The sequence below is a fragment of the Hippopotamus amphibius genome, chromosome 3 (assembly GCF_030028045.1).
Source record: "Hippopotamus amphibius kiboko isolate mHipAmp2 chromosome 3, mHipAmp2.hap2, whole genome shotgun sequence".
Classification (NCBI taxonomy): domain Eukaryota; kingdom Metazoa; phylum Chordata; class Mammalia; order Artiodactyla; family Hippopotamidae; genus Hippopotamus; species Hippopotamus amphibius.
In genome coordinates, this window is record NC_080188.1 from 125,950,280 (window position 1) to 125,975,238 (window position 24,959).

The 24,959-nt window shown below is 49.8% G+C and overlaps 1 protein-coding gene across 1 annotated transcript; it reads left to right on the forward strand.

Annotated features, from left to right (window-relative positions):
* Window positions 1-1,039: 1,039 nt before the first annotated feature.
* LOC130847863 (solute carrier family 22 member 20) lies at window positions 1,040-23,806 on the forward strand. Its single transcript, XM_057725519.1, has 10 exons — window positions 1,040-1,414; window positions 1,492-1,595; window positions 2,981-3,135; window positions 5,677-5,845; window positions 6,704-6,827; window positions 7,900-8,015; window positions 14,253-14,467; window positions 16,182-16,290; window positions 16,493-16,696; window positions 23,710-23,806. The coding sequence occupies exons 1-10, from the start codon at window positions 1,040-1,042 to the stop codon at window positions 23,804-23,806; spliced, it is 1,668 nt and encodes a 555-aa protein (XP_057581502.1).
* Window positions 23,807-24,959: the final 1,153 nt, after the last annotated feature.

Genomic DNA, 24,959 nt, shown 5'->3' on the forward strand with positions numbered 1-24,959 from the left:
GCTTCCTCTTGGTTGCACTATTATTTGGGGCATTTTTAAAAAATAAATTTGTTTTTCTTTATTGGCTGCATTGGGTCTTCATTGCTGTAGTTGTGGCGAGTGGGGGCTACTCTTCATTGCGGCGTGTGGGCTCTTCGTTGCAGTGGCTTCTCTTGTTGCAGAGCACGGGCTCTAGGTGCGTGGGCTTCAGTGGTTGCAGCACGTGGGCTCATTAGTTGTGGCTCTAGAGTGCAGGCTCAGCAGTTGTGGCACACAGGCTTAGTTGCTCCACGGCACGTGGGATCTTCCTGGGCCAGGGATTGAACCCGTGTCCCCTGCGTTGGCAGGCAGATTCTTAACCACTGTGCTACCAAGGAAGTCCTTGGGCATTTTTAAAAGACTTTTTTCCGCGTGTCTCCTGTGCAGCCCCTGATTTCCAGGGAAGTGGGGGAGAGGCGAGCAGCTGTAATCGCTGTCACCCCCTTACATGACCCCCAAGCATTGAAGGCTCTGGCCTCAAGAGAGCCCAGTGACAGGGCTGGGTCCCGTATGCTGAGGCTGGAATCGGGCTCTTTTTTTGTTTTTTTGGCCGCACCATGAGGCATGTGGGATCCTAGCTCTCCAACCAAGGATCAAACCCATGTCCCCCACGTTAGAAGCACAGAGTCTTAACCTCTGGACCGCCAGGGAAGTGCCCTGGAATTGGGGTCCTGAAGATGCCTCACAGTGGCCTCCAGAGAAAAGGGGGTTGATGATGTGCTGCATTTACTGCTGGGGTCCCCCCCACCTCATGAGGGCTGTGGGCAGAGGGCTGGGCCTGCAGTGGGCTGAGGAGGTCAGAGACTGGGAGAAATGAGGAGAAGGGGCCTGGCAGGAGGGGGAGCCCTGCAGACATGGGGACGCCTGAGGCCTCCTGTGAGGTGTAACCGGACCCCTCTGAGTTGCCGGACACGAGGCATCAGCGGTCCTAACCCCAGCCTGTTCCTCCACCTCCCAGGGCCCCATCCCAGCCCCTTTACATAAGGCCCCACCGGCTGGGCCTCAGGTCAGGCCCACGGCCATGGCCTTCACAGACCTGCTGGATGCCCTGGGCGGCGTGGGTCGCTTCCAGCTGGTCTACACCGCCCTGCTGCTACTTCCCTGCAGCCTGCTGGCCTGCCACAACTTCCTGCAGAACTTCACGGCCGCCGTGCCCCTCCACCACTGCCAAAGCCCCACCAACCACACTGCAGCCGCCGTCAACGGCTTGGGGGCCTGGCTGAGAGTCACCATACCCCTGGACCGACTCGGGGCTCCCGAGCCTTGCCGGCGCTTCACACAGCCTCAGTGGGCCCTCCTGAGCCCCAATGCCTCTGTCCATGGGGCGGCCACGGAGGGCTGCAAGGACGGCTGGGTCTACGACCGCAGTGTTTTCCCATCCACCCTCGTGATGGAGGTCAGGGGGTGCTGGGGGAGTGGGGTGGGGGGCTGCCGCCCGAGGCCGAGGCTGGAGCGTCCCTCCCTCCCCAACAGTGGGATCTGGTGTGTGAGGCCCGCACCCTCCGGGACCTGGCTCAGTCCATCTACATGGCTGGGGTGCTGGTGGGCGCCGCTGTGTTTGGCAGCCTCGCGGACAGGTGAGCCTTTGGGGACGAGAGTCCCAGCCTCCCGAGCCTCTTCATTAACTTTTCTCTGTTAAAGGTTATGTATTTTAAAATATGTAATACATTCACATGGTTCAAAATTCCAGAAGGTACAAGCAGGTATGCAGGGAAGCGTTCTCCTCTCTGCCCCGCACTCCAGTAATTTCTAGAGGCAGCCTAGTTTCTATGTATCTTACAGAGATATTTTATGATTTTATACAATCCAAGTGAACGGGTGCCTATGCTCTGTCCCCCTTTTTTATACAAATGCTGGCATACCCCATGTCTGGCTTTCACCTCATTCGTGGCCTCTGCACATTCCTTCAGAAAGCGCTTTCCTGTCCTCCCTACATCCAGGCTGCATCCCACTGTGTGGTGAGCCACAGCCCACCGTAAGGGCCCCTGAAGCTAGAGAGCCTCCCGGAAACAGCACACACCGTGGTTCTGATGGGGTCGGCTCCCTTGCCTCCTCCATCCTCTCTGTCCCCTCCTTCCCTGCTCCTCGTCCCCTCCTCTCTCCCCCTCTCCTCTCCCCTCCTGCAGCCCCTCCTCTCACTGTTCAGGTTCTGAGGGCCCTCCTGGATGGCAGATCCCACACCCTGGAGTGTGCTGCATGCCTCAGGCCCCTTGTAGGTAGCCCATCAAAGCCCTGGTGGCCCTGTGTCAAGACATGTCCGGTCTTTCCGTGCATCAGCCTATATCTTATTCTTAGTGTCTTGTTTTTTACCAGCCCCCAGCTCAGGGCTGCCACTTAGAGGTGATCAATGAACATCTGTGTAACAGAAGGAAGGAAGAGAGGGAGGGAGGAAGGAGGGGAGGGAGGGAGGGAGTGTATCATGAGGTGTGTGGAGGAGAAATGTTGTCCACCTGGCCGAGCTGGGGCTCTGGCCCTGGACCCTCACTTACAAATGGGGCAATGCCAAGGCCCTGCGACCCTGACCTTGGACCCCTCTGTGGTGCAACAAGCCGCGCCCTACCCTGGCCTCCCCGCCATGAGTTCTGGTTCAAGGCCTCCCCGTGGCCAGAAAATCACTCAGGGGACCCGCTCACAAACGAATGCACCTGCCTCCAGGCCTTTGCAGAGTCTCTGCCTTTCTCCAACCCAGGGAGAGCGGGGGCTTGGTAGGGAGCCAGAAATACTCCTTGAGTGAAAGAACAAAGGAGGGAATACATCTCTTCATTCCCACTTTCCTTCCACACCAGGCTTCTCCCTCCCTGGCCTCTGCCAGTGCCTGGGTCCCAGGGAGTGGCTTTCGGATGGTGTGGGGTCTGGGGCGGGGGGGGGGGGGGTAGCTTCTTCTTATCCTCCCCCCACACCCCCCGTGGGGGATGCTACTGCCACCTTGGAACCCTAACCCTGTGCCCATGGCCGGGCTCAGGCTGGGCCGCAAGAGCCCCCTGGTCTGGTCGTACCTGCAGCTGGCAGTTTCGGGGGCGGCCACGGCGTACTTCGGCTCCTTCGGCGCCTACTGCTTCTTCCGGTTCCTGATGGGCATGGCCTTCTCTGGCATCATCCTAAACTCCCTCTCTCTGGGTGAGTCCAGCCAAGGGGGGACCTGGAGGGGAGGGGCTTGTGGGCGGTGGGGATGGCAGCTGCACCGTTGGCTGTCTTTCCTGTCTTGTTGTGTTGGGATTCTCATCCGGTGACCTCAACTCACGGTCCCCCCCCAGGGTTCTCGGGACACCTGGGCTCTCTGCGGTGGCCCTGCCAGCAGCGAGCCGTGGACCTAGGTGGCGATTTGCCCGCCTGCAAGCTGAGAGGGCTGGGTTCACTTCCTGTGCGAGTTGGTCAGGAATAACCACTTACTAAGGACCTACTGGGTGCCAGGCTCAGCGTGGGGCTCAGTGTGGGGCCACGGAAGTGAGATGAGACACAGTGGTCCCCGGGGCGGCAGGCGCCCTGAGAAGATGTGGCTTCAAAGGGGCGGGGTTTCCCCTTGGTGCCACGTGGAGGCCTGGCCTCCTGGGCTCCAGGTGGGAATGTCCCCACCCCCAAGGGGACGGGGTCAGTCCTCACTCCGGGCTGGTTCCAGGCAGCTCCCAGGTGGCTCTGGCAGAGAGCGCAGTGGGCAGAGAAGCCCACCCTGGACACAGGCCAGCCACCTGCCTGGGTGTCCCTCTAATTGCTTGGTTTGCTCTTGAGGACACCACCAGGCCTCAGGGAGGACCCGAGGGATCGCACTCTGATGCCAAAGACGGAATGGGTCTTTTATCCCCGGGTAGCAGGGAATCTTGGGACCAGAGAACCAGGATACACCAGGCCAGCACACAGGCCCCCCCCCCATGTCAGGACATCAAAGGGCATTGAGCTCATGGTGGGATCTCAGCAAATCCCAGCGCACTCACCTCATCCTTCCGGGTGGGTGTCCAGCCATGGCTCGTGGAATCTGAAGGCAGGAACAGTTGTCCAAGGTCCATCTCCCGCTAGAATCACCTCTGTAACACTCAAGCCTACACACACACACACACACACACACACACATGCATATATACATCCTCCTACACACACACACACACACACACACACTCCTAACCACAACACACACTCCACACACACCGATATACACACACCTCCACACACAGACACACACACGCATATATACATCCCCCTACACACACACACACACACACACACACACACTCCTAGGTCTGGGAGAGGTAGCAGTGAACAAGCAGTTCCTGCCCCGTGGAGTCCAGGTTCTCCTGCAGAAAGAGAGATGAACAACACAAGTAAGCGAGTTGTGTAGTGTGTTAGAAGTGATAAGTGCTACAGAGGAAAACTAAAGCTGGAAAGGGAATGAGTGCGGGGGGTGGGGGTGGGGGGCCCGGGGAGGGGAGAATGGGCAGTTTTGTTGGCTCAGGGACGGGCCTTGCTGAGAAGGGGTCACTTTGAGCAAAGCTTGAGGGGGGTGAGGGAGGGGCCCTGTGGCTGCGGGGGGGCGAGGATTCCAGACAAAGGCCCTGAGGGGGGAATGTGTCTAGTGGGCTCGAGAGCAAGGAGGTCCTTGTGACCGGAGCAGGGCCGGGTGGGTGACAGAGAAGTCAGGGCAATGGGGGGCCAGACCCTTAGGACTGCTGGTCATTCAGGACGTCGGCTTTGACTGTGAGTGAGATGGGAGCCTCTGGACGGCCCCGAGCTGAGGCGAGGCCCGACCTGGTCTCACTGGGCATTTGTCAGGATCCCTCTGGTGGCCAGGCGGCTCAAGCGCAGGAGCAGGATGGCTGGTCCCGAGGCTTGAGGCTCATCTGGTCACCTGGCAAAAGTGGGCGGGGGGTAGCCCAGGAGGAGGCAGGAAGGGCTCAGATTCTGGTTCGATTCTGCAGGTAGAAGCAAAAGGATTTGCTGATGGACTGGACGCACGAGCTGACTGCTCGCTGGAAGGAATCATCCTCTCAGTTTATTTTGGTTGCTTTGTATGTGTGCCACGCTTTATTTAACCAGTCCCCCGTGGACCGACATTTGGGCTGTTTAGAAGTTTTGCTATTTGCAAAAAATCATATAATTACAAGCCATTATATTCCCTTTTCTACCAACTGGTCATATCTTTTGCCCGTTTTTCTTTTGGCTTATTAGTTGTTTTCCTATTGATGTGTGACAATTTTTCCAAAATTAGGGAAATTCACTCTTTGACTGTTATTTGAGTTGCAATTTTTTTCTGTCTTTTTTTTTGCTGATGTTATGACTCTGCTTACAGTGGTTTTTTTTTTTTTTTTTTTTTTTTTTTTAATGCAGACACTTCTTATTTGTATGAAGTCAAATTTGTCAGTCTTTCCTTTTATTGCTTCTGGGTTTTGTGACATTCTTGGAAAAGCCTTTCCTGACTCTAAGATTGAAAAAAAAAAACCTACCGTGATTTCTTCTAATAGTGTTGTGGTTTTATCGTTTACCTTTAGTTCTTTGGTCCACGTGGCGTTTACCTGAGGGTGAGGGTTGAGGTCGGGGCGCCTTTACCTGTGTTCAGTGGATCTCCGCAATGATTTTCATTGGCCAGGGAGTCATTAAGAGGGCGGGGGATGAATTAAACAACCACGCGGGGGATGAGTCCCACTGAGACAGTCATGGTTTTCTCTGCAGTGGTGGAGTGGATGCCCACTCGGGGCCGGACCGTGGCGGGGGTCCTGCTGGGGTACTCCTTCACCTTGGGTCAGCTCATCCTGGCCGGAGTGGCATACCTGATCCGCCCCTGGCGGTGGCTGCAGTTTGCCGTCTCTGTTCCCTTCCTCATTTTTTTCTTCTACTCTTGGTACGTCCTGAGCAGAAAGGGGTGGAGGAGGGTGCACCTGTGTGGCCGGGCTCTCCTCTGTCCCTGTGGGAGGCTTGGGGTGCACATTGACTGGGATTTGCTGGATGGGGTGGGGACAAGAAGGAGTGGGGACACGGGCTCACGAGTACTATGCATGGCTGAGGGGAGGCTCTGATAGAATCCCTTACGTTAAGGCGGGGCTCCAGAACAGGCCGAGTCCTTTGCCTTCATCAACTCCTTTGCGCCGCCCAACAACCCCTGGGCATTTTATAGGAGGGGAGCTGAGGCACAGCCCACGGTGGGCCCATGACTTATTCAGAGCCACAGACTGGGGGAGATTGGGATTGACATATACACACTAATACATATAAAATAGATAACTAACAGGGACGCTACTCAATACTCTGTAATGTCCTAAATGGGAAAGGAATCTAATAAAGAGAGGATATACGTATATGTATGACTGAGTCACTTTGCTGTACAGCAGAAAGTAGCACAACCTTGTAAATCAACTATACTCCAATGAAAATTTAAAATAAAAAGAAAAGTAACTAAAAAACCAAACCAAACAAAAAAGCAAAAAAAAAAGAAAGCCCCAAAGCCACATACTGAAGTCAGAACCAGGTTCAAAACCAGACTTGTGGAAATCCAAAGTCCCACATCATCTCTAAGTATCCTCCGGAGAGGATGTGCTACAGAAAAGGGAAGGCATGTGTCCCCCGTCTTCCCGATTCTGCCGACAGCAGGCATTTCACCTTTCCTAGCGTCTGAAAGGTGAATGAGGGTGTACCTGGGCTTGGGGAACAGCATGACCCCCACACAGTCCTGGGTCACTCTTCACCCTTCTCTTGGTCCCAGGTGGCTGCCAGAGTCGTCCCGATGGCTCCTCCTTCACGGGAAGTCCCAGCTAGCTCTGCAGAACCTGCGGAAGGTGGCTGCCATGAACGGGAGAAAGGAGGAAGGGGAAAGGCTGACCAAGGAGGTAGGCGGGACGGGTGCAAGTTAGGGTAGTAATAGTTTTCAGCCTTGCTGGAGGCCTCAAGATGTGCTAGGATTTTGGTGGCTTCCCAGGACTCACCCACCATCCAGGTGAACAGGCTGGGAATAAACAGAGAAGAAGAGTTCCAGTGTGAAGATGTTTAACCACTGAATGTGATCTGGGGTAAATAACTTAACAGCTTTGTTCATCAGTCTATCCATTTGTGCAATGGGGAAATAACCCATTCACATTCAGCCAAAATTTTAATAAAATAAAACTCACAAGATGAAATTATCAAAGAATAAATAATAAAAGTACCATTTATTATAAATAAGTACATTTATTGAGCCGCTCACTAGGCACGATGCTAAGGCCTTGATGTACACAATTGCATTTTTAAAAAAATATTTAGTTTATTTATTTGGTCATACCAGGTCTTAGTTGCGGCTCACGGGCTTCTAAGCTGCAGCTTGCCGGCTCCTTAGTTGTGGCATCTAAACTCTTAGTTGCAGCACGCATGTGGGATGTAGTTCCCTGACCAGGGATCAAACCTAGGCCCCTTGCATTGGGAGCTCAGAGTCTTAACTGCTGCACCATGAGGGAAGTCCCCACAATTTCATTTAATGCCTCACTTTTGCTAATGAGGAAATTGAAGTTTGGGTTATCAAGTTACCCAACACTGTGGGTCCAGAATGGGACAGACAGGGAAACAATAACTTGGGTAATTTGCCTAAGAACACACAGCAGGAAGTGTCAGAACCACTGGGAACCCTGCTCTGAACCACTGGCTGAGACTGTCTCAGAGTCGATGGGCCTGAGGGTCCCGCGGATTATTTCAGCGTAATCAGTGGACAGCCCAGGAGCCTCAGGACTCACGCTGGAGCCTCTGCTTCATCTCAAAGCCCTGGAAACAGCCTGTTGAGGACCATCAGCCCCAGGATGGGGAGGAGACCAGGGTCAACCATTCTGCCAGGGCTCTCGAGCGTGGCCCACCTCACCACAGATGAAGGGATACCCAGCAGGGGAATAGGATTCCAGATCCTGCCCTTCCGCTGATCAGACTTTCCTTGCCCAGGTGGTGAGTTCCTACATCCAGAGTGAGTTTGCAACTGTTCGCCCCTCCAACTCGGTCTTGGACCTCTTCCAAACCCCGGCCATCCGTAAGGTCACGTGCTGTCTCATGGTGGTCTGGTAGGTGATGGGCTCATGCCCACGACTTTGACCCAAGGCAAGGACACGCCAGTGTCCCCACTGACAAACTCTTAAATACGCTTAATGCAACAAGCAGAAGGGCCTTGTGAATTCAATCCTGTTCCACACGCTTTCTCCAGTGTCTTCTGAGCATCCAGGGTCCTCTGGCCCCCTGCTGAGTGCTGAGACATGGTCATGCATGAGACATCCCTGCTGACCTAGGGACCCCACATCTGGGAATGGGTCTCACCTGGGTGGGAGCACCTATTGGAATCACCCAGGCAACTTTTCTAAAATGCACCTTGTCACATTCTGATGTGCCCTTGGGGCTCTCCAGGGGATTTTGGAAAGTGTCCCACTATAGAAAAACACTCGTGGGTCCAAAAGAGGACAGAGAGGGAAACAGTAATTCCGTGAGGTATGACAAATGTTCCAATAGCTGTCTTCCTGGTTGGGGCTACTGCAGGCTTCACGCAAGGAGACAGCATTCAGGTGGGCTTTCATGTGGTTAATAGAGTTTGCCAGGTGAGCAGAAAGGAATTCCTAACAGCATTAAGATGGGAAATGGATAAAAACACAAAGGCATCCCATACCCAGTGGCACAGACTGGAAACTGGCAAATCCTAAGGAGGCTGATTAAAAAAAAAAAACTTTTTTTTTTTTTTCCCACACTATGTGGCTTGCAGGATCTTAGTTCCCCAACCAGGGATTGAACCCAGGTAGCGGAAGTGAAAGCACCGAGCCCTAACCACTGGACAGCCAGGGAATTCCCAAAAGACAACCGTTTTAATTTCGCTAGACAAGATGTCCTGGACAGTTAAATAATAGGGTTGGTATTTGTGAAGTAAGAAATGCAGGCTATGAATGGTCTGCTCTCTGGAGCAAACCCGGCACTCTCTTCAGTGGTCAACCAGCTGGGTTCGGGTAGACCAGATGTCCCAGGTGACCTGGAGCACGTCAACTGGCCTCTTGTGCTTCAGTTTCCTATTTATGCACCTGCCCCTAAGGTCCCTGTGAGGATTAAAAGCTAAGGCATGTAAGCCCACATCTGGCCCTGGGAAAGCTCTTGGGTAAAGATTCTGTTCTTTGGTTTGAGTTTGGGGCTGTGTCCCTTGTGTGCTTAGAATGTGAGATAGTCCCCTGCACTGAGCGCTCAGAGGGCTTCTGCCCCAACAGTGCGGCCGGTGGGGCAGTCCTGGCCCTGGGCAGCCAGAGGTCTCCTCAGAACACAAGTCCAGGGAAGGGACAGCTTTCTCTTGGCCAGTGAGCTCCTTCTTCACTGTCCCCTTCCTGCTGGGAAGAGAGACATCATGCATGCCAAACTCCAGGGTTAAAAGTCCCTCTTGTATCCTTCTGGAAAGAGTAAACTGGGCCCATGTCAGCAGCATAGGGACCGGGTCACTGGGTTGGGGGTCTTAGTCAGCAGGTGGGGAGATTCCCCGGTGGGGTCCATCCCTGGGGACTCGGGTTCTCACACACGGGGACTTACCAACAGTGCCCAGAAAACTGTGCTCCCCCACCTCCCACGTGTGTCTGGGGGTGGGGGGTGGGGATTCCTAGAGTTCAAAAAGGGCTCTTGGGAGGAAGAGGAAGTGTTAGAAGTGGTAGACTTTCACAAACTATAACAAACTCCTATTGTAAATGCCTTCCATTAACTGTTTTTTTCTTTACTGGCTTTTTTCCTTAAATTACAAAAACATATTATGTAAAACAATTAAAAAAAAACTTTTTTCAGGACTTCCCTGGCTGTCCCTGAACTTCCACTGCAGGGAGCACGGGTTCGATCCCTGGTCGGGGAACTAAAATCCTGCATGCTGTGCAGTGCAGCCAAAAAAAATTTTTTTTTCCAAGCAATTCAGAAACATATAGGCAGTGTAGTGTATTACTTAAGAGACAGGACTCTGGAAACTGATTGCTCGGGTTTGAATCAGCTCTGCCAATTACTGGCTGTGTGATCTTGGGCAAGTTACTTAACCTCTCTGTTCCTCATTCATCTGTAACATGGTTATCATAATAGTACCTATCACACAGGGCTATTGTGAAGATTAGAAGAGTTAATGTATGTAAAGCAGACAGAGCAGTGCCTGACATGCAGTAACTTCGAGATGTGTCACCTGTTATCACCGTGTAAGATAAAAATAAATGTTCCTCCCAATCAACTCTCCCTCCTATCTCCCAACAGCAAGCACGAGTTTTATCCTTTCAGACCTTTGTACATACGAGACATGCACACAAAAATGGGTTCCTATCCTGTCTGTAAATATCTTTATAATGTTACATGAATCCACTCATGTTGCATTTCTCTAATAATTACTGATGTTGAGGATCTTTTCATGGGCCTTTTGGCCATCTGTATGTCTTCTTTGGAAAAATCTCTCCTAAAGTCAGTGTATTTGGGACCTTACTTATATCTGCAAAATCCTTTCATAGCAACATCTAGATTAGTGTTTGAATAACTGGGAGAAGGTACCCCAGGGGCAGGGAATCTGAGGGATCATCTTAGAATTCTGCCTACCATGTAGACTTTTTATTGAAGTATAACATACATGTAGAAATGCCCAATGTTCAGCTTGACAAAATTTCACCAACGGTAGACACCTGTTCACCAGCACCCAGAGCAAAAAGCAGAGCATAATCAGCCCCCAGGAACACCCTGGTGTTCCCGTCTAGTCACCACCTTCCCCGAGGTTTTTTGTTTGTTTGTTTGTTTGTTTTAATATTTATTTATTTATTTATTTAGGCTGCGCTCGGTCTCAGTTCTGGCACAAGGGATCTTTGTTTCTGCAGGCGAGCTTATAGTTGTTGCACGTGGGATCTAGTTCCCTGACCAGGGATCAAACCCGGGCCCCTTGCATTGGGAGTGCAGAATTCTACCCACTGGACCACCAGGGCAGTCCCCTGAAGTTGTTTTGTTTGTTTGTTAGTTTGTTGTTTGTTTTTTGGCTGTGCCGTGAGGCATGCGGGATCATAGTTCCCCGACCAGGGATCGAACCTGTGCCCCTGCATTGGGAGCGAGGAGTTTTTAACCACTGGACCGCCAGAGAAGTGCCACTAATCACTATTCTAGTAGATGAGTGTAGGCTATTTTTTTACCTTTATATAAATTTAATCACACAGGTTGTACTGCTTTGTAACTAGTTTCTCTTGTTCAATATTTTGTTTGTGAGATGCATTCATCTTGTAATATATAATTCAGTTTCTTCTTGTTGTATAGCATTCCACTGTAGGAATAGACTATGGGTTAGCCAAAAAGTTCATTCAGGATTTTCCATCCATGAGATATTATGGAAAACCCTGAACGAAATTTTTGGCCAACCCAATACTTGTAGTAGGCAGAATAACAGTCCCCCAAAGATGTCCTAATCTATATTTTCAACTTTTCTATGAATATAAATTTATTCCCAAATAATAAAAACAATATCCAACAAAAAACATATCTCAAACACATATATGTACGTATATAATTCCAGGATATATACGTATGTATATGTTCTGTATACATGTATATGGAAATATGTAATTCTGCAAATTACATTCATATATATATACTGTATGCAGATATATGGAGAAATAGACACAGATATTCAGTGAGTAGTACTGATCCCTGTCCTAATCCCAGGGACCTGTGACTAAGTTGTCGCCTTACATGGTGTGAGATAATGGAAAGTATATACATAGAGGTTTCTGTCCCCGGTTTCTGGCACAGAGTTCCTAGAACTCTTGTAATTTCCTAAGTGATAAGAGCACTAGGAAGCAAGTGAGAATTTTGTCTTTATTTTCAGAGTCTCATCTTCCTGTCAACATCACAGCTCTATGTGGCCCGGACAGGATTTTTCTAGGTTTCTTCTTTAGTGATGCAGGACACAGTGGTCCCAGGAGCCATGAGGAAAAAAATATCTTTTTTGGCTTATTGGGGACTATACTGGTTTAACATAACTGAGTAGGGATGGGACTTTCTCTTCCTGACCTTTGGAAACTCAGTCTTACCTAGAGATGAAAATGGGACACGTAGGAAAAAGGAAACTTTTTTGTTTTGAGGTGGAGAGAGATGATAAGCTGCTAGACAGACAGGCTCCATCCACGATCCCTGGCTGAAATAACAGAAGTCTTTTTTTTTTCTTTTCTTCTAAAAAAATATTTATTTATTTATTTATTTATTTATTTATTTATTTATTTATTTTTGGGTCTTCATTGCTGCACACAGACTTTCTCTAGTTGCAGTGAATACTCTTCCCTGAGATGTGCGGGCTTCTCAGTGCGATGGCTTCTCTTGTTGTGGAGCACGGGCTCCGGGCACTCGAGCTTCAGTAGTTGTGGCGCGGGGGCTCAGTGATTGTGGCTCTCGGGCTCCAGAGAGGAGGACGAGAGAAGACAGTCCGTGCAGTGACCATGATGTCCACGTCACACTGCCTCCCCTGCAGTGTTAAGGGCCACGAGATGTTTTACCCGAGTCGTTCAGAATAATGTGTTGGGGGCCTTGCCTCTCACCTCCACCTGGGAAGAGCTGGAGTGGTGAAATCAGACCTGGATTTTCCCTTGACACCCTCAGGCCTGGCTAGGGCCAACGAGAATTACTGTCACCTTTTCCAGAAGTATCTTCTCTTTTTCTCCATCTCCACTGACTCACCCAGCTGGGGATGGCTGGGAGGGATGGTGGGAGTTTCTCTGTAAGTGATTTGGGGACAGATGCTGGGTGCTGCTAGGAGAGAGCCCGCTGCCACATCATTTTTTTTTTCTTTTTCTTTTTTTTAAAATTTATTTATTTATTTATTTTATTGGCTGTGTTGGGTCTTTTTTTTTTTTTTTGCTGTGCACGGGCTTTCTTTAGTTGTGGTGAGTGGGGGCTACTTGTTTGTTGTGGTGCGTGGGCTCCTCGTTGCTGTGGCTTCTCTTCTTGCGGAGCATGGGCTCTAGGCGCATGGGCTTAAGTAGTTGCAGCACATGGGCTCAATAGTTGTGGCTCACGGGCTCTAGAGCGCAGGCTCTGGTGGTGCACGGGCTTAGTTGCTCCGCAGCATGTGGGATCTTCCCGGAGCAGAGATCGAACCTGTGTCCCCTGCATTGGCAGGCGGATTCTCAGCCACTGCGCCACCTAGGAAGCCCCGCTGCCACATCTTATTTTTCCATTTCCCCTCCCGCTACTTTCCTAGGTCTGTGCCCACATGTCCTGCAGAGAAACAAGGCCTGGGGCCAGGGGTGGGGCTCCCCCTTCCTCAGGGACCTTTTTTTGTTTTCTTTTGTTTCACTTGTATAAAGGGTGCTAAAATACACATGACAAACTTAGCAACTTAACCATTTGTAACTGTGCAGTTCAGCAGGGTTAAGTGTCTACAATATTGCTGTGCAACCATCAGCAGAACTCCTTTCATCTTGTAAAACTGAAACTCTGTACCCATTAAACAATATCTCTCCATCCCCGTCTCCCCCTAGCCTCTGGCAACCAGCATTCTACCTTCTATGTCTCTGAACCTGACTATTCCAGGGACCTCCCAGAAGTGGAATCATACAGTACTTATCTTTTTGTGACTGGCTTATCTCACTTAGTATGATGTCCTCAAGGTCCATCTGTGCTGTAGCCTGGTCAGCATTTCTTCCTTTTTCAGGCTGAGTAATTGCCTGTATAGATCACATGCTGTTGACCCATTCATCTGTCGATAGACACCTGGCTTGCTTCCACATTTTGACTATCGTGAATGATGCCGCTATGAACATGGGTGTACAAATATCCCTTTGAGAGACTGCATCAGGGACCTTGTAAATTTCTGTGGAGACCACCCCCCAAGTGTGGGAACTCCAGGACTGTGCAGTCAGTTTGACCATAAACCTCGGGATCTTAGTTCCCCGACCAGAGGCTGAACCCGGGCTATGGCAGTGAGAGCACTGAGTCCTAACCCCTGGACCACCAGGAATTCCCTCCCTCCAACTCTTGATGTGATGCCCAGATCAGCCACTGAAGGATGGAGGTGGTGGAGCTGGAGTTATGCTAACAAAGAAAAACATGCTTTGCACAGCCCACGGACTGGACTCAGGGTGGTTGGGAAAGGATGCGGATGGAGGGTCCTGGGTTCCAAGGCCAAAGTCAGAGACTTAGGAGACCAGGAGGGGGTGTCCCGCAAAGTCAGGGGATTTTTCACTCCGGGAGAGAGGAGTCTTGTGTCATTCATCCTGGGGTGCCCTCCCCAGGTCCAGAGCACTGAGCCCTGCAGTGAAGCAGAACTGTTGGGCCCCCTCCTCTAGGTTCTCCAACTCCCTGAGTTACTACGGCCTGGCCATGGACCTGCAGAAGTTTGGGCTCAGCGTATACCTGGTTCAGGTCCTGTTCGGGGTCATAGACATCCCGGCCATGCTGGCAGCCACCACCACCATGATTTACGTGGGCCGCCGGGCCACCGTGGCCGCCTTCCTCATCTTGGCCGGGCTCATGGTGATCTCAAACATGTTTGTGCCAGAAGGTAAGCCATCTGCTTCTGCCTTTACTGCCTGGGAGCCTCTGGGGGGTGGGGTCTGGTAGGCAAGAGACACAAGGGAACAAGGTTGAGGGATAATCTTCTGGATCTGGAAAGAAAGTGACTGTCGACTAGTAGAGTTTTTATTAAGCGCTTAGGACCTAGTAACAGTATCACAGTGGAGAATCTACAAGGGTGAGTCAGAAATTATCCAAATTCTGGCTGTAAAATTTCTACGGCCAGAGTGCAGATAATTTCTGACTCACCCTCATATTAAGGACATGCGTCTTCTCCCTCAGAGCACATACTGTCTTGTCAGGGAGATTAAGATGCGTAAGAACAGCTGGAGAGGCAGAGAGCTGGCTGGTGTGTCCACCTGGAAGCTGGCCAGGTGCCAACACGAGGGTCTGAACCTCAGCCGGCTGGTCCTTGAACAGTGGTTTGCAAAGCTGGCTGTAATCACTACCTGGAGACCTTTGAAAACGTCCAGCGCTCATGGGCTCCAGGCCAGTGCAATTAGTCTCCAAGACCCACATCTCAGTATTTAAAAAATTGTCCAGTGGTCACATCGAGAAGCCAGGGTTGCATATCAGAGCCGTGAGCGTGTGCTAAGCAGAGGGCCCAGCTGTGACCCCAGCTCTGATTTCTCTGGGCTTCAGTTTCTCCCCAGTAAAATGGATAGATTATTGCTATTGGTATTTTGGTATAGTTTCTTCCAATCTTTTTTCCTATTATAGATTTTGTACTTGATATAATTGAGATATTGTATAATATATACACAATAATATAAGTAGGATTATATATGTGTATACATATATTATATATATGTAATGTATTCTTTTTCACTATATATTGTAACATAAATCTACTCTTCCACGTTAGTGCAAATGTTTCATGACCCTAATTTTTTGTACTATTTGATATTTCACCTGACTGTTTTTCAACTCTAGCTGTACATTAGACTCTCCTGCGGGGCCTTTAAAAAATACCCAAATTTAAGCCCATCCCCAAAAGGCTTTGATGTAATGGAGACAGGGTAGAGCCCCGGTGTGGGTGTTTTATAAAGTCTCCGCTCCTGATTCCAGTGTGCAGCCAGTGGAGCTGCCACCAAATCCAGAGGACATGCCGCAGTGTCTTTGACCATCGCCCCGAGGTTGGGCTCATGTATTGGAATTTTGCTCTTTATAACCAACGGCATGATGAGTGGATAAATAATGATGGTAACAGCAAACTTGCAATGACACTGAGCACTTTGCACTCACAACACCATGTCAACCTTATGAGGAGCCCGTGAAACAGGTGCAAGTATTTCCCTCATTTTACAGATGAGGTCAGGGAGGCTCAGAGAGGTTAAGTTACCGTGACCAAGGTCACCCAGCTGGATTTGAACCCAGGCCTAACTCTACAGCTTGTCCTGCCTCCCCAGCACGATTGGTGACAGATGGAAAAAGGGAGGAAGGAGGCAGAGGCCAGAGAAGGGCAGGGGACTTCTGGGTCCCAGGTGGTGGAAACCCCGATCCTCCCCTGCCAGGATGTGCGCCCCACCCCCACCTGTGTCTTGGCCTCCTTCCTCCCTCTTCAGGCTCTGAGTCTCACCCTCCGCTTCCTTCCCCCATCCTGTCCCCTCCCGAGTCCCTTCCACCCCTAGCCCTCTCTGCCTCCCAGCTCCCCTTTTGGGTTCTGGGTTCCCCCACCGCAGCTCTGCCTCCCCCTCCCCCAGATATGCAGACCCTGCGCACGGCCCAGGCGGCGCTGGGCAAAGGCTGCCTGGCCAGCTCCTTCATCTGCGTGTACCTGTTCACGGGAGAGCTGTACCCCACGGAGATCAGGTGGGCGCAGGAGGAGGGGGAGGGGTGCACAGGTGCGCCTGCCCCAGACTGGGAGCCCCTCGCTCCAGGCTGATGCCTGCCACGCTTGCTGAAGCAGGACCCTCTCTCCATCCTGCTCTGCCCCTGAGACCCAGCACCTGGCACGCCTGGCCCTCTGGGGGTCCAGGCCACAGCCACTGACCCAGCCACACTCCTCCACCAGACAGATGGGGATGGGCTTCGCCTCGGTCAGCGCCCGCCTTGGGGGCCTGGCAGCGCCCCTGGTCACCATGCTGGGGGAGTTCAGTGCCGTCCTGCCGCCCATGGGCTTCGGGGCCACCTCGATCCTGGCCGGGCTGGCCGTCTGCTTCCTGCCTGAGACCCGCAACCTTCCCCTCGTGGAGACCATTGAGGCGATGGAGAGGAGGTGAGGAGCATTTTTGTGGGGAAGGGACAACTCTGGGTGCCCCAGCTGCTGCTAACACGTGGTTGTGGTGGGTGACAGCAGAGCTGGAGAGACCAGCATCCTGCTCGCCTTCACCTACAGGGCTTAGCTTTCCACAGAGAGTGGTGAAACGGAAATAAGAATAAGCTTTAGACCAGGAAAAAGAAGACCATGATTTGAAGCAAAACCTGGCAGAAAAGTGGGGCGATGTTTTGCGGGAGGAGGAGGTGCCCCAGTTTGAAGCAAAGACAAGCCCATGTGGTTGCCTGGTGGGTGATGATTTTGGCTCCGAGCTTCCTGGCAGCGGAAAGGGAGACCCCCCCCACTAATGACTTTTTTCAGAGAGGACTAAGAATACCAGTTCCTTGGAGAAAGGGAAGCTTCTAGCACTAGAAGATGTTTCTCTCATGGGTCTCCTCAGGGAGGTCACTGCATAAAGTGAGAGCAATGTCCTTGACAATGTTTCTAAAATAAGTGCCAGAGGGGACTGACCCAGCTTCTAGAAGCATTTCTCAGCAACATGGGCTCAGTGAAGACCCTTAGTTTTGGGGTGCAGGGAGACCTCTCTGAGTCCAGCTTGATTCCCACAGCTGAACCCATCTGTGCCCAGAGGCCCAGGTGGGTGGACTGTGTTTGCATCCCTTAAAAATAAACCCCCACAGGAATTCCCTGGTAGTCCAGTGGTTAGGACTCAGTGCTTTCACTGCTGAGGGCCGGGGTTCAATCCCTGGTCAAGGGACTAAGATCCCACAAGCTGTGCAGTGTGACCAACACCCCCCCCACACACACACACACAATCTGTAAAATAAATAAATAACCCCCCATGAACATCCTGTGTCTAACCTGGACTGTGGACAGAGGCTGGACTTCTGTAGATTAAGGATGTATTCTTTGGCATATCCTGTCAATTCTGTTTCCAAAATATATTCTGAATCTGTCCATCTACGCCCTTGTGGCCACCGCCTCCTCCTGGCCTCCATCATCTCTTGTCTGGACAATTACAGGAGCCTCAGCTCCTCCCCCATCCCTCTCCTCTTTATTCTCCACACAGGCACTGGTGCAAAAGGCTTATTATGTAGGTAGAATCGTGTCGTTCCTCTCCTTGGAAGCCTTCCTTGGCTCTCTTTTGCATTGACGATAAAAATTGAAATCTTACAAAACCCTCAGGATCTGGTCCCTGCACACCTCCCCATGGTCAACCTGGCTACCATCAAGGTCTGTTCTCTCTGCCTGGAATGCTCTTCCCTTTGCTCTTAACCTGCACTCATCCTACAGAACAGATGTAGGTCCAAGTATCCCAGGTGCTGGGATGGAGGCCAGGAGGAGGCGGTGGCCATGAGGGTGGAGAGAGACGGACAGATTCAAAATAGATTTTGGAAGCAGAATTTACAGGACTTGCCAAAGAATATATCCTTGATCTGCAGAAGTCAATAACCCAATCTGGAGCCTGTTTGCAGCTGTTCTGACATGTTGCCTGAGGGCCCCAAGTACGTGAAAAAGAAATTGGAGAAGTGCCCTCCCCTAATATGACTGAAAGTACCTCTGTAATGGTCTGGTCTGGGCATCTTTTTAAAAATGCTTTATTAGAGTATAGTTGATTTATAATGTTGTGTTATTTTCTGCTGTACAGCAAAGTAGATCAGTTATGCATATACATATATAAACTCTTTTTTAGTTTCTTTTCACATATAAGTCATTATAGAGTCCTTGGCATTTTTGTTGTTGTTAAGATTTACTTTTTCCATGAATTCTTTTTTTTTTAATTAATTAATTTATTTATTTATTTTTGGCTGCCTTGGATCTTTGTTGCTGTGAGTGGGCTTTCTGTAGTTGTGGCGAGCGGGGGCTACTCTTCATTGGGGTGCATGGGCTTCTCATTGCAGTGGCTTCTCTTGTTACAGAGCACGGGCTCTAGGCACATGGGTTTCAGTAGTTGTGGCTCACGGGCTCTAGAGTACAGGCTCAGTAGTTGTGGCCCACGGACTTAGTTGCTCCGCGGCATGTGGGATCTTCCCAGACCAGGGATCGAACCCGTGTCCCCTGCATTGGCAGGCGGATTCTTAACCACTGCGCCACCAGGGAAGTCCCCTGGGCATTTTTAAAATCACATTTTGCTTACCTCGGCTATAGAAAAATCTCAGTAATGCCAAATGAAATTCTAGTTTTAGGTAACTTAGTTTCCTTTGACCTTGCCAGGAACAATTAATTTTAAAACTACAGCATGTTGTTATTGGATATGAACCGACAGAATTTTGGAGACCATTTACTAAAAATAATTTTAGTGTTTATAGCAGTAGACAACAAGCCACTCCTTCTCACAACGATCCGCCGTTTGGGTCTGCTGTCAGGAGTCCCTTCCTCCCAGGAGTGAGGAAGGGCTTGTGATGTCCACAATACAGTAAGTTCTCTTAAGCTAGACAAAGTAATCCCATATTTTGTATTGCTTTTATTGTTTTTTTGTTTGCTTGTTTGTTTTGTTTTAATTTATTTGACTGCGCCAGGTCTTAGCTGTGGCATGCGGCAAGTCTTAGTTGCGGCATGTGGGATCTAGTTCCCTGACTAGGGATTGAACCTGGCCCCCCTGCATTGGGAGCCTGCAGTCTTAGCCACCGGACCACCAGGGAAGTCCCTATAATTTATTTTTTAAATTGTATGAAATTGTATACATGTGTGTGTGTATGTGTGTGTGTGTGATTTGAAGTAATCTGAAACTTACAGGAGTGCTAGGGCTTGCCAAAGAAATTTTTTTCTGAACAATACAGAGAAAGTTGTTGAAATCTCTTTCAGATACATTCATGTGTATTTCCTCCAAGGATATTCTCCTGCATGACCACAATATAACCACCATAGTCAGGAAGTTAATGTTGCTATATGTATACCATTTCATCCTCAGACCTCATTCAAGTCCTCCCCAACAACGTCCTGTAAAGCAAGAGGATCGGGTTCAGAATCACAAGTGGCATTTAGTTGTCTTGTCTCTTTCAGACTGGAGTAGGTCCTTTGCTCTTTGACTTTCAGGACTCCAGAAATTACACAGGGCTTAATAATTGGAAGAAGTAATAAGACTCCACAAAGCACACGTGTTTAAGGCTTTTATACAACAAAGGCGGGACTTCCCTCGTGATCCAGTGGTTAAGACCTCACCTTCCAATGCAGGGGATATGGGTTCAATCCCTGGTCAGGGAGCTAAGATCCCACATGCCTCTAGCCAAAAACCGAAAACATAAAACAGAAGCAGTATTGTAACAAATTCAATAAAGACTTTAAAAATGGTCCACATTAAAAAAAAAATCTTGGGACTTCCCTGGTAGCACAGTGGTTAAGAATCTGCCTGCCAACGCAGGGGACACGGTTCCATCCCTGGTCCGGGAAGATCCCACATGCCATGGAGCAACTAAGCCTTGAGCCACAACTACTGAGCCCATGTGAGGCAACTACTGAAGCCCTCGTGTCTAGAGCCTGTGCTCCGCAACAGGAGAAGCCACCACAACAAGAAATCCCTGCTCGCTGCAACCAGAGAAAGCCCATGTGCAGCAACGAAAACCCAACACAGCCAAAAAAAAAAAAAAAAAAATCTTAAAAAAAAACAAAAGGCAAAGGATACAATACAGCAGGAGGAATAAAATACAGGCGAACATCAGGAAGGGCCAGGGCACCCAGACGTAACTCCTAGGGTCCTCACAGCCTCCAGGATGCCATTTATCCCTGCATCACAAGCCATCAGGATGGATGTGAGGTATCTCAATCTCAGGGAGGCCAAGCACAAGTTTGCTGAGGGGTCTTTTCTATCCCATTAGTCACAGCCCAAACCAGGCTATGTAACCTGGTAAACCAGACACAGACCATGAACCTGTAATTTTCAATAAACAATGTAGACAAGGTGGTAGAGGCTGCCTCCAAGAGGAGATTCAGACTTGACCGGCACATGGTACATTACTGGCTGGTACATGGGCTTCTTCAGTGACCTGTCCAGGGTTCTTCTTGACACTTCTTGTGCAACCAACCATGAGATGGAAACAACCGGACTTGGTTTTTTGGGAAACGGTGATGTTGGGGAAGGGAGGTGAGAGACAGCCGCTCTCACGGGACAGGCAAGTGGAGTTTCAGACTTCTGAACAATAAGAATTCAGAACTCTTCAGCCCATCTCATTTTCCTCAATTTCTAATCTCATCAAATAATTGTGAGTGTCCATCACAGGCCTGGGATGTTAAAGATTAAGATGAAAAGAAAATGCCTGTTTCCAGGGTCCAAGTTACTCATCCCCAAGCTCCTTCATTAATCACAAGACCAGATACTGTTTCTTCAGAATGGTCTGAAGGCCTGCTGTAATCTGGGGGTCAACCCCGGTGACCCAGTTGGGTTTATGCCCCAGTTTGTTGGAACAACAAAGCAAAGGAGCAGTTCACTAATCCTGTTTAAAAAAAAAATCCTTTTATGTAAGAACAGAACATTCACAAAGGAGGAAACGCCAAGCGGAAGTTAATCAGAGAAATGCACTTGAAACCAGGAGAGGTCCTGCTTTAAGTATTTAAGGAAACACTTTCAAACATAGTAACGTCGATGCATAGTTAATGCAGGAGATGTGTGAGTAGCAAGGAGGAAACTCCTGCGAACTTTCTGGAAGGTTCTCTGGCATTACAGATCATGAGTTGGAAACATTTTCACATTCTTCTAAGCAGCAATGACGTTTCCAGGACTCTGCCCTAAAAAAATAAGCTGAAATATGGACAAGGTTTACTTACAAGGATATTCATCATCCTGATTAATGTACCAGAAAAAATGTAAACTCTCCAAATATCCAAAATTTAAATAAATTATGATACACTGTGCATTACTTAAAAGTTATGTTGATGAAGAGTCTTTACTGGCATAGGGAATGTTTACAATATGCTGTTAAACAGTGTATTATAATTACTTATGATATTTTCCTAATTATGTCAAGAAATAGAGACTCGATAGAGAGAAAAAAATATGTTAAAATGGCGACTCAAAGTAGAGGTGATTTTTTTTTTCCTGGCTGCTTTATATGTAAATTTTTTCCCTCCAAATTATCTACATTGAACAAGTTTTCTTTGGTAATCCAGGGGATGAAAAAAATTACAAGAATTCCATTAGGCCGTTTCCCAGACACAGGGCAGCACCTCTTGCGGCCTAGAAGTGAGGGAAGGATCTGGGTGATGCCAAAGCTCCCCAAAGCCTGTGAGGTGGCAGGAAGACCCAGAAGAGAGGCAGCCTAGCCCAAGACAGTTCCACGGTTCCAACCAGTGACCTTGCATGGAGCCCCTCCCACTGCCGGCGGGGCATGGAGAGGTGAGGGGCAGAGGGATAGGTGTCAGCCTTTCAGCAGAGGTCTTGTTCTCCACCAAGGCCAAAGACCAGGCCCTTGGTCAGCTGGGACCTCCTGCTGCCCTCCCACCCATAGTGAGCACCAGTTGCGTGGCCGACCCAAGCATGTTTTTAATGCTTATTTTACTGTCATTCAGGTACTGAATAGAAGACCACTGGGGAATTCCCTGGTGGTCCAGTGGTTAGGACTCAGTGCTTTCACTGCTGAGGGCCGGGGTTCAATCCCTGGTCGAGGAACTAAGATCCCGCAAGCTGTGCAGCGAGGGCAAAAAAAAAGGAAAGAAAAGAAAGGAAGACCATGGGTTTTAGGTCACACAAGAGGCTGGCTCTGGTCCTCTTCGCTCATTTGATGCGTTTAAGAAATGCCACTGAGCAAGCCTAACCATTGCGGCAGTTGAATCTGGAGAATGTCTGCCTCTGGGTTTTTAAGAATCATCTTCCAAAGGGATGAGGAATCTATCAGACAGACGGGAGAAAAACAGGCAGCGGGAGAGGCTCCCACTGCTCAGCCCCTGCCGCAAGCACTCAGATAAAACCAATAAGCTGAATGACCCCAAGGGACAGAAGTCAGGAAGATGCAGAGGCTTAAAGGGCAGAAAACAGATATGTAAGACAGTAGAATGAGAAGAAAAATATTTCTTTGTGATTATGGTAAGACGATTGCACACAAAAAATGGCTTAAACCGTTGAACTTAAAAGATCAGAAACAGAAAAGGTAAAGATAAAAAACACTGACGAAATGTTTTGAACATTGAAAAAGTTCTAAAAATGGAACCAGCTGAAATTGGACAGGAGAACCTGGCAAGGTATGTGAATGGTGAAGACAGGAAGATGATGGAAACTAAGACAATTAGGTAGAAAAACAAACAATTCCTAGTCTGTGCGAGAGGAGGATAAAATGAACAGAAGGAGGCCAGAACAGAATCATTTCAAAGACTAGAGGGTCAAAGAGGAAACTGCCATTGGACCTGATCAGAGACAGGCAGCCCTGGGGGCGGCCCTCGGGCTACTGGGAGGCTATTGCAGGGGACCTCCCTGCCCTCTCCTCCCCTGACTCCTCCCTCCCTGCCTCCTGGGCAGCTGACCTCTACCAGGCCAGGCCCAGTCCTTGAGGTCTCACTGGTGCCCCTGGTCCACAGGCGAGCCAGGCCAGCAGCAGCAAGTAGGCTGAGCCTGGCACCCTGCGTTCGCCAGCTGGGGGACAGGGGGTGTGTGTCTGGCCTCAGGTCCTCCCTGAAAGATTCTTTGACCCTACAACCTTAAAAAGTCTCGCTCCTTAAAAAATTAATTAAGTTTTTAAAAAGCCACAACTAAAGATCCCACGTGCCGCAACTAAAAAGACCGGACACAGCCAAATAAATAAATAAATATTAAAAAAAAATTAAAAGGCCTGGCTCTTACCAGCCAGGCCAGCCCCTGCCAACAGTGGACCTCAGGGAGAGAGCAGAGGGGACAATGGGAGGGCACCCGCTGAGGTCCCCACAAGGTCTAGAAGAAGGGTCGCCTTCTTTGGGGATTTTGGGACAGCGGAGACACACCTGTATGTGGCACAAACATACCCTTGACCGCTATGCTCACACCACCTGCCTCTCACCACCTCCTTCCACCTTTTCATGTCATTTTCCCATTTGTCTTTTCACTTCAACAGAGTCAAAGAGCGCCTTTCCAGGAAGGGTGCAGAAGAGAAGGATGAAGAAGTTTCTCTTCAGCAGCTGGGAGTTTCTCCCCTCAGAGAAACCATCTAAGCTGCCAACAGCCTAGCACTTGCTGGCAGCACCTCAGCTGGTGTCCAGTTTCTCCCCAGCTCCTCCTGGCGCTGATGGGGATGAGACTGGCCGAGGGCCACCCACGAGAAAGAGCCGCCCCCACACCAGGGCTGGGGCTGCTGGAGAAAACCAGCCCACAGCAGCCAGCAGGCTTCATGAATGTATAGAAAGTCAGGAGAAACTGTGTCCAGGGACCAGAGAAGGCACTGGCTTTCTTTCCCACCCCCGAGTCGGCCCCGTTAAAACCTCCCTGTTCATTCTTATCCCTCTTGAAAATGCTGTGTCTTTGCAAGGCTAGAGTGAAATTTCTGCCCCAAGATGTCCCTGGAGCAGCCCCAGCCTGCTTGGCTCAAGGAACTTCATAACTCATTGCATTCACTCATTTGGCCTTTACTCTTTCCTGCCTTGTATAATTAAAGCTCTTCCCTGGTGTGTGAGTTGCATCCTCCGCTGGCAAACATCTCCACGGCAGTGGGCCTCGCAGATGGTACAGGCTCAATAAGCAGTTGATGAGAAAATGGTGCAGCCAGACTCAGGCAATGGCTAGAGACCTCCACCCATCACTGGCATCCCTAGCAATTCCACTTTGCAGAAATGGGATGTGGTTCAGTTCCCCAGAAGTCGTGCAAAGGGATGAGTCCCTGGTACGGCACAGCATCTGTCTGACCTCAGATCGGTTTCCAGCCCAGATGTTGGACATGTGCGTGCATCCCTGACCTTGACCTTCACCGGAACTCAGACTAGATTCATGAGGGATTCAAATCCTGGCCCATTGGGTGGCGCTGGGCAAATCTCCTTATCTAATCCTTTCCTTCTGGTGTTCCCAGAGAATTAAACTAGACCTGTGCTCAGCCCCCTAAGCCCAAGGAAAGGCACAATCTAGGAAAGAAGAAGGACTGTCATGGTTTGGACAGGAACCACTGCAATCTGCCACATCGCCAAGGTCAGCCGTTCAGCAGTTTAGCCCTTGGAACAGAACTTAAATGAAACTCCTGCAAAAACTTGTCCCAAAGCCCTGGCCCTGATGCATTGAATCCTTAGTCCCTCCCATCTGCTACACAACCTGCTGCATGATCTTTTCTATTCAAGTTGTTCTCAACTCACAGCCCTCAGCGGATCAGTAAACTCGAAA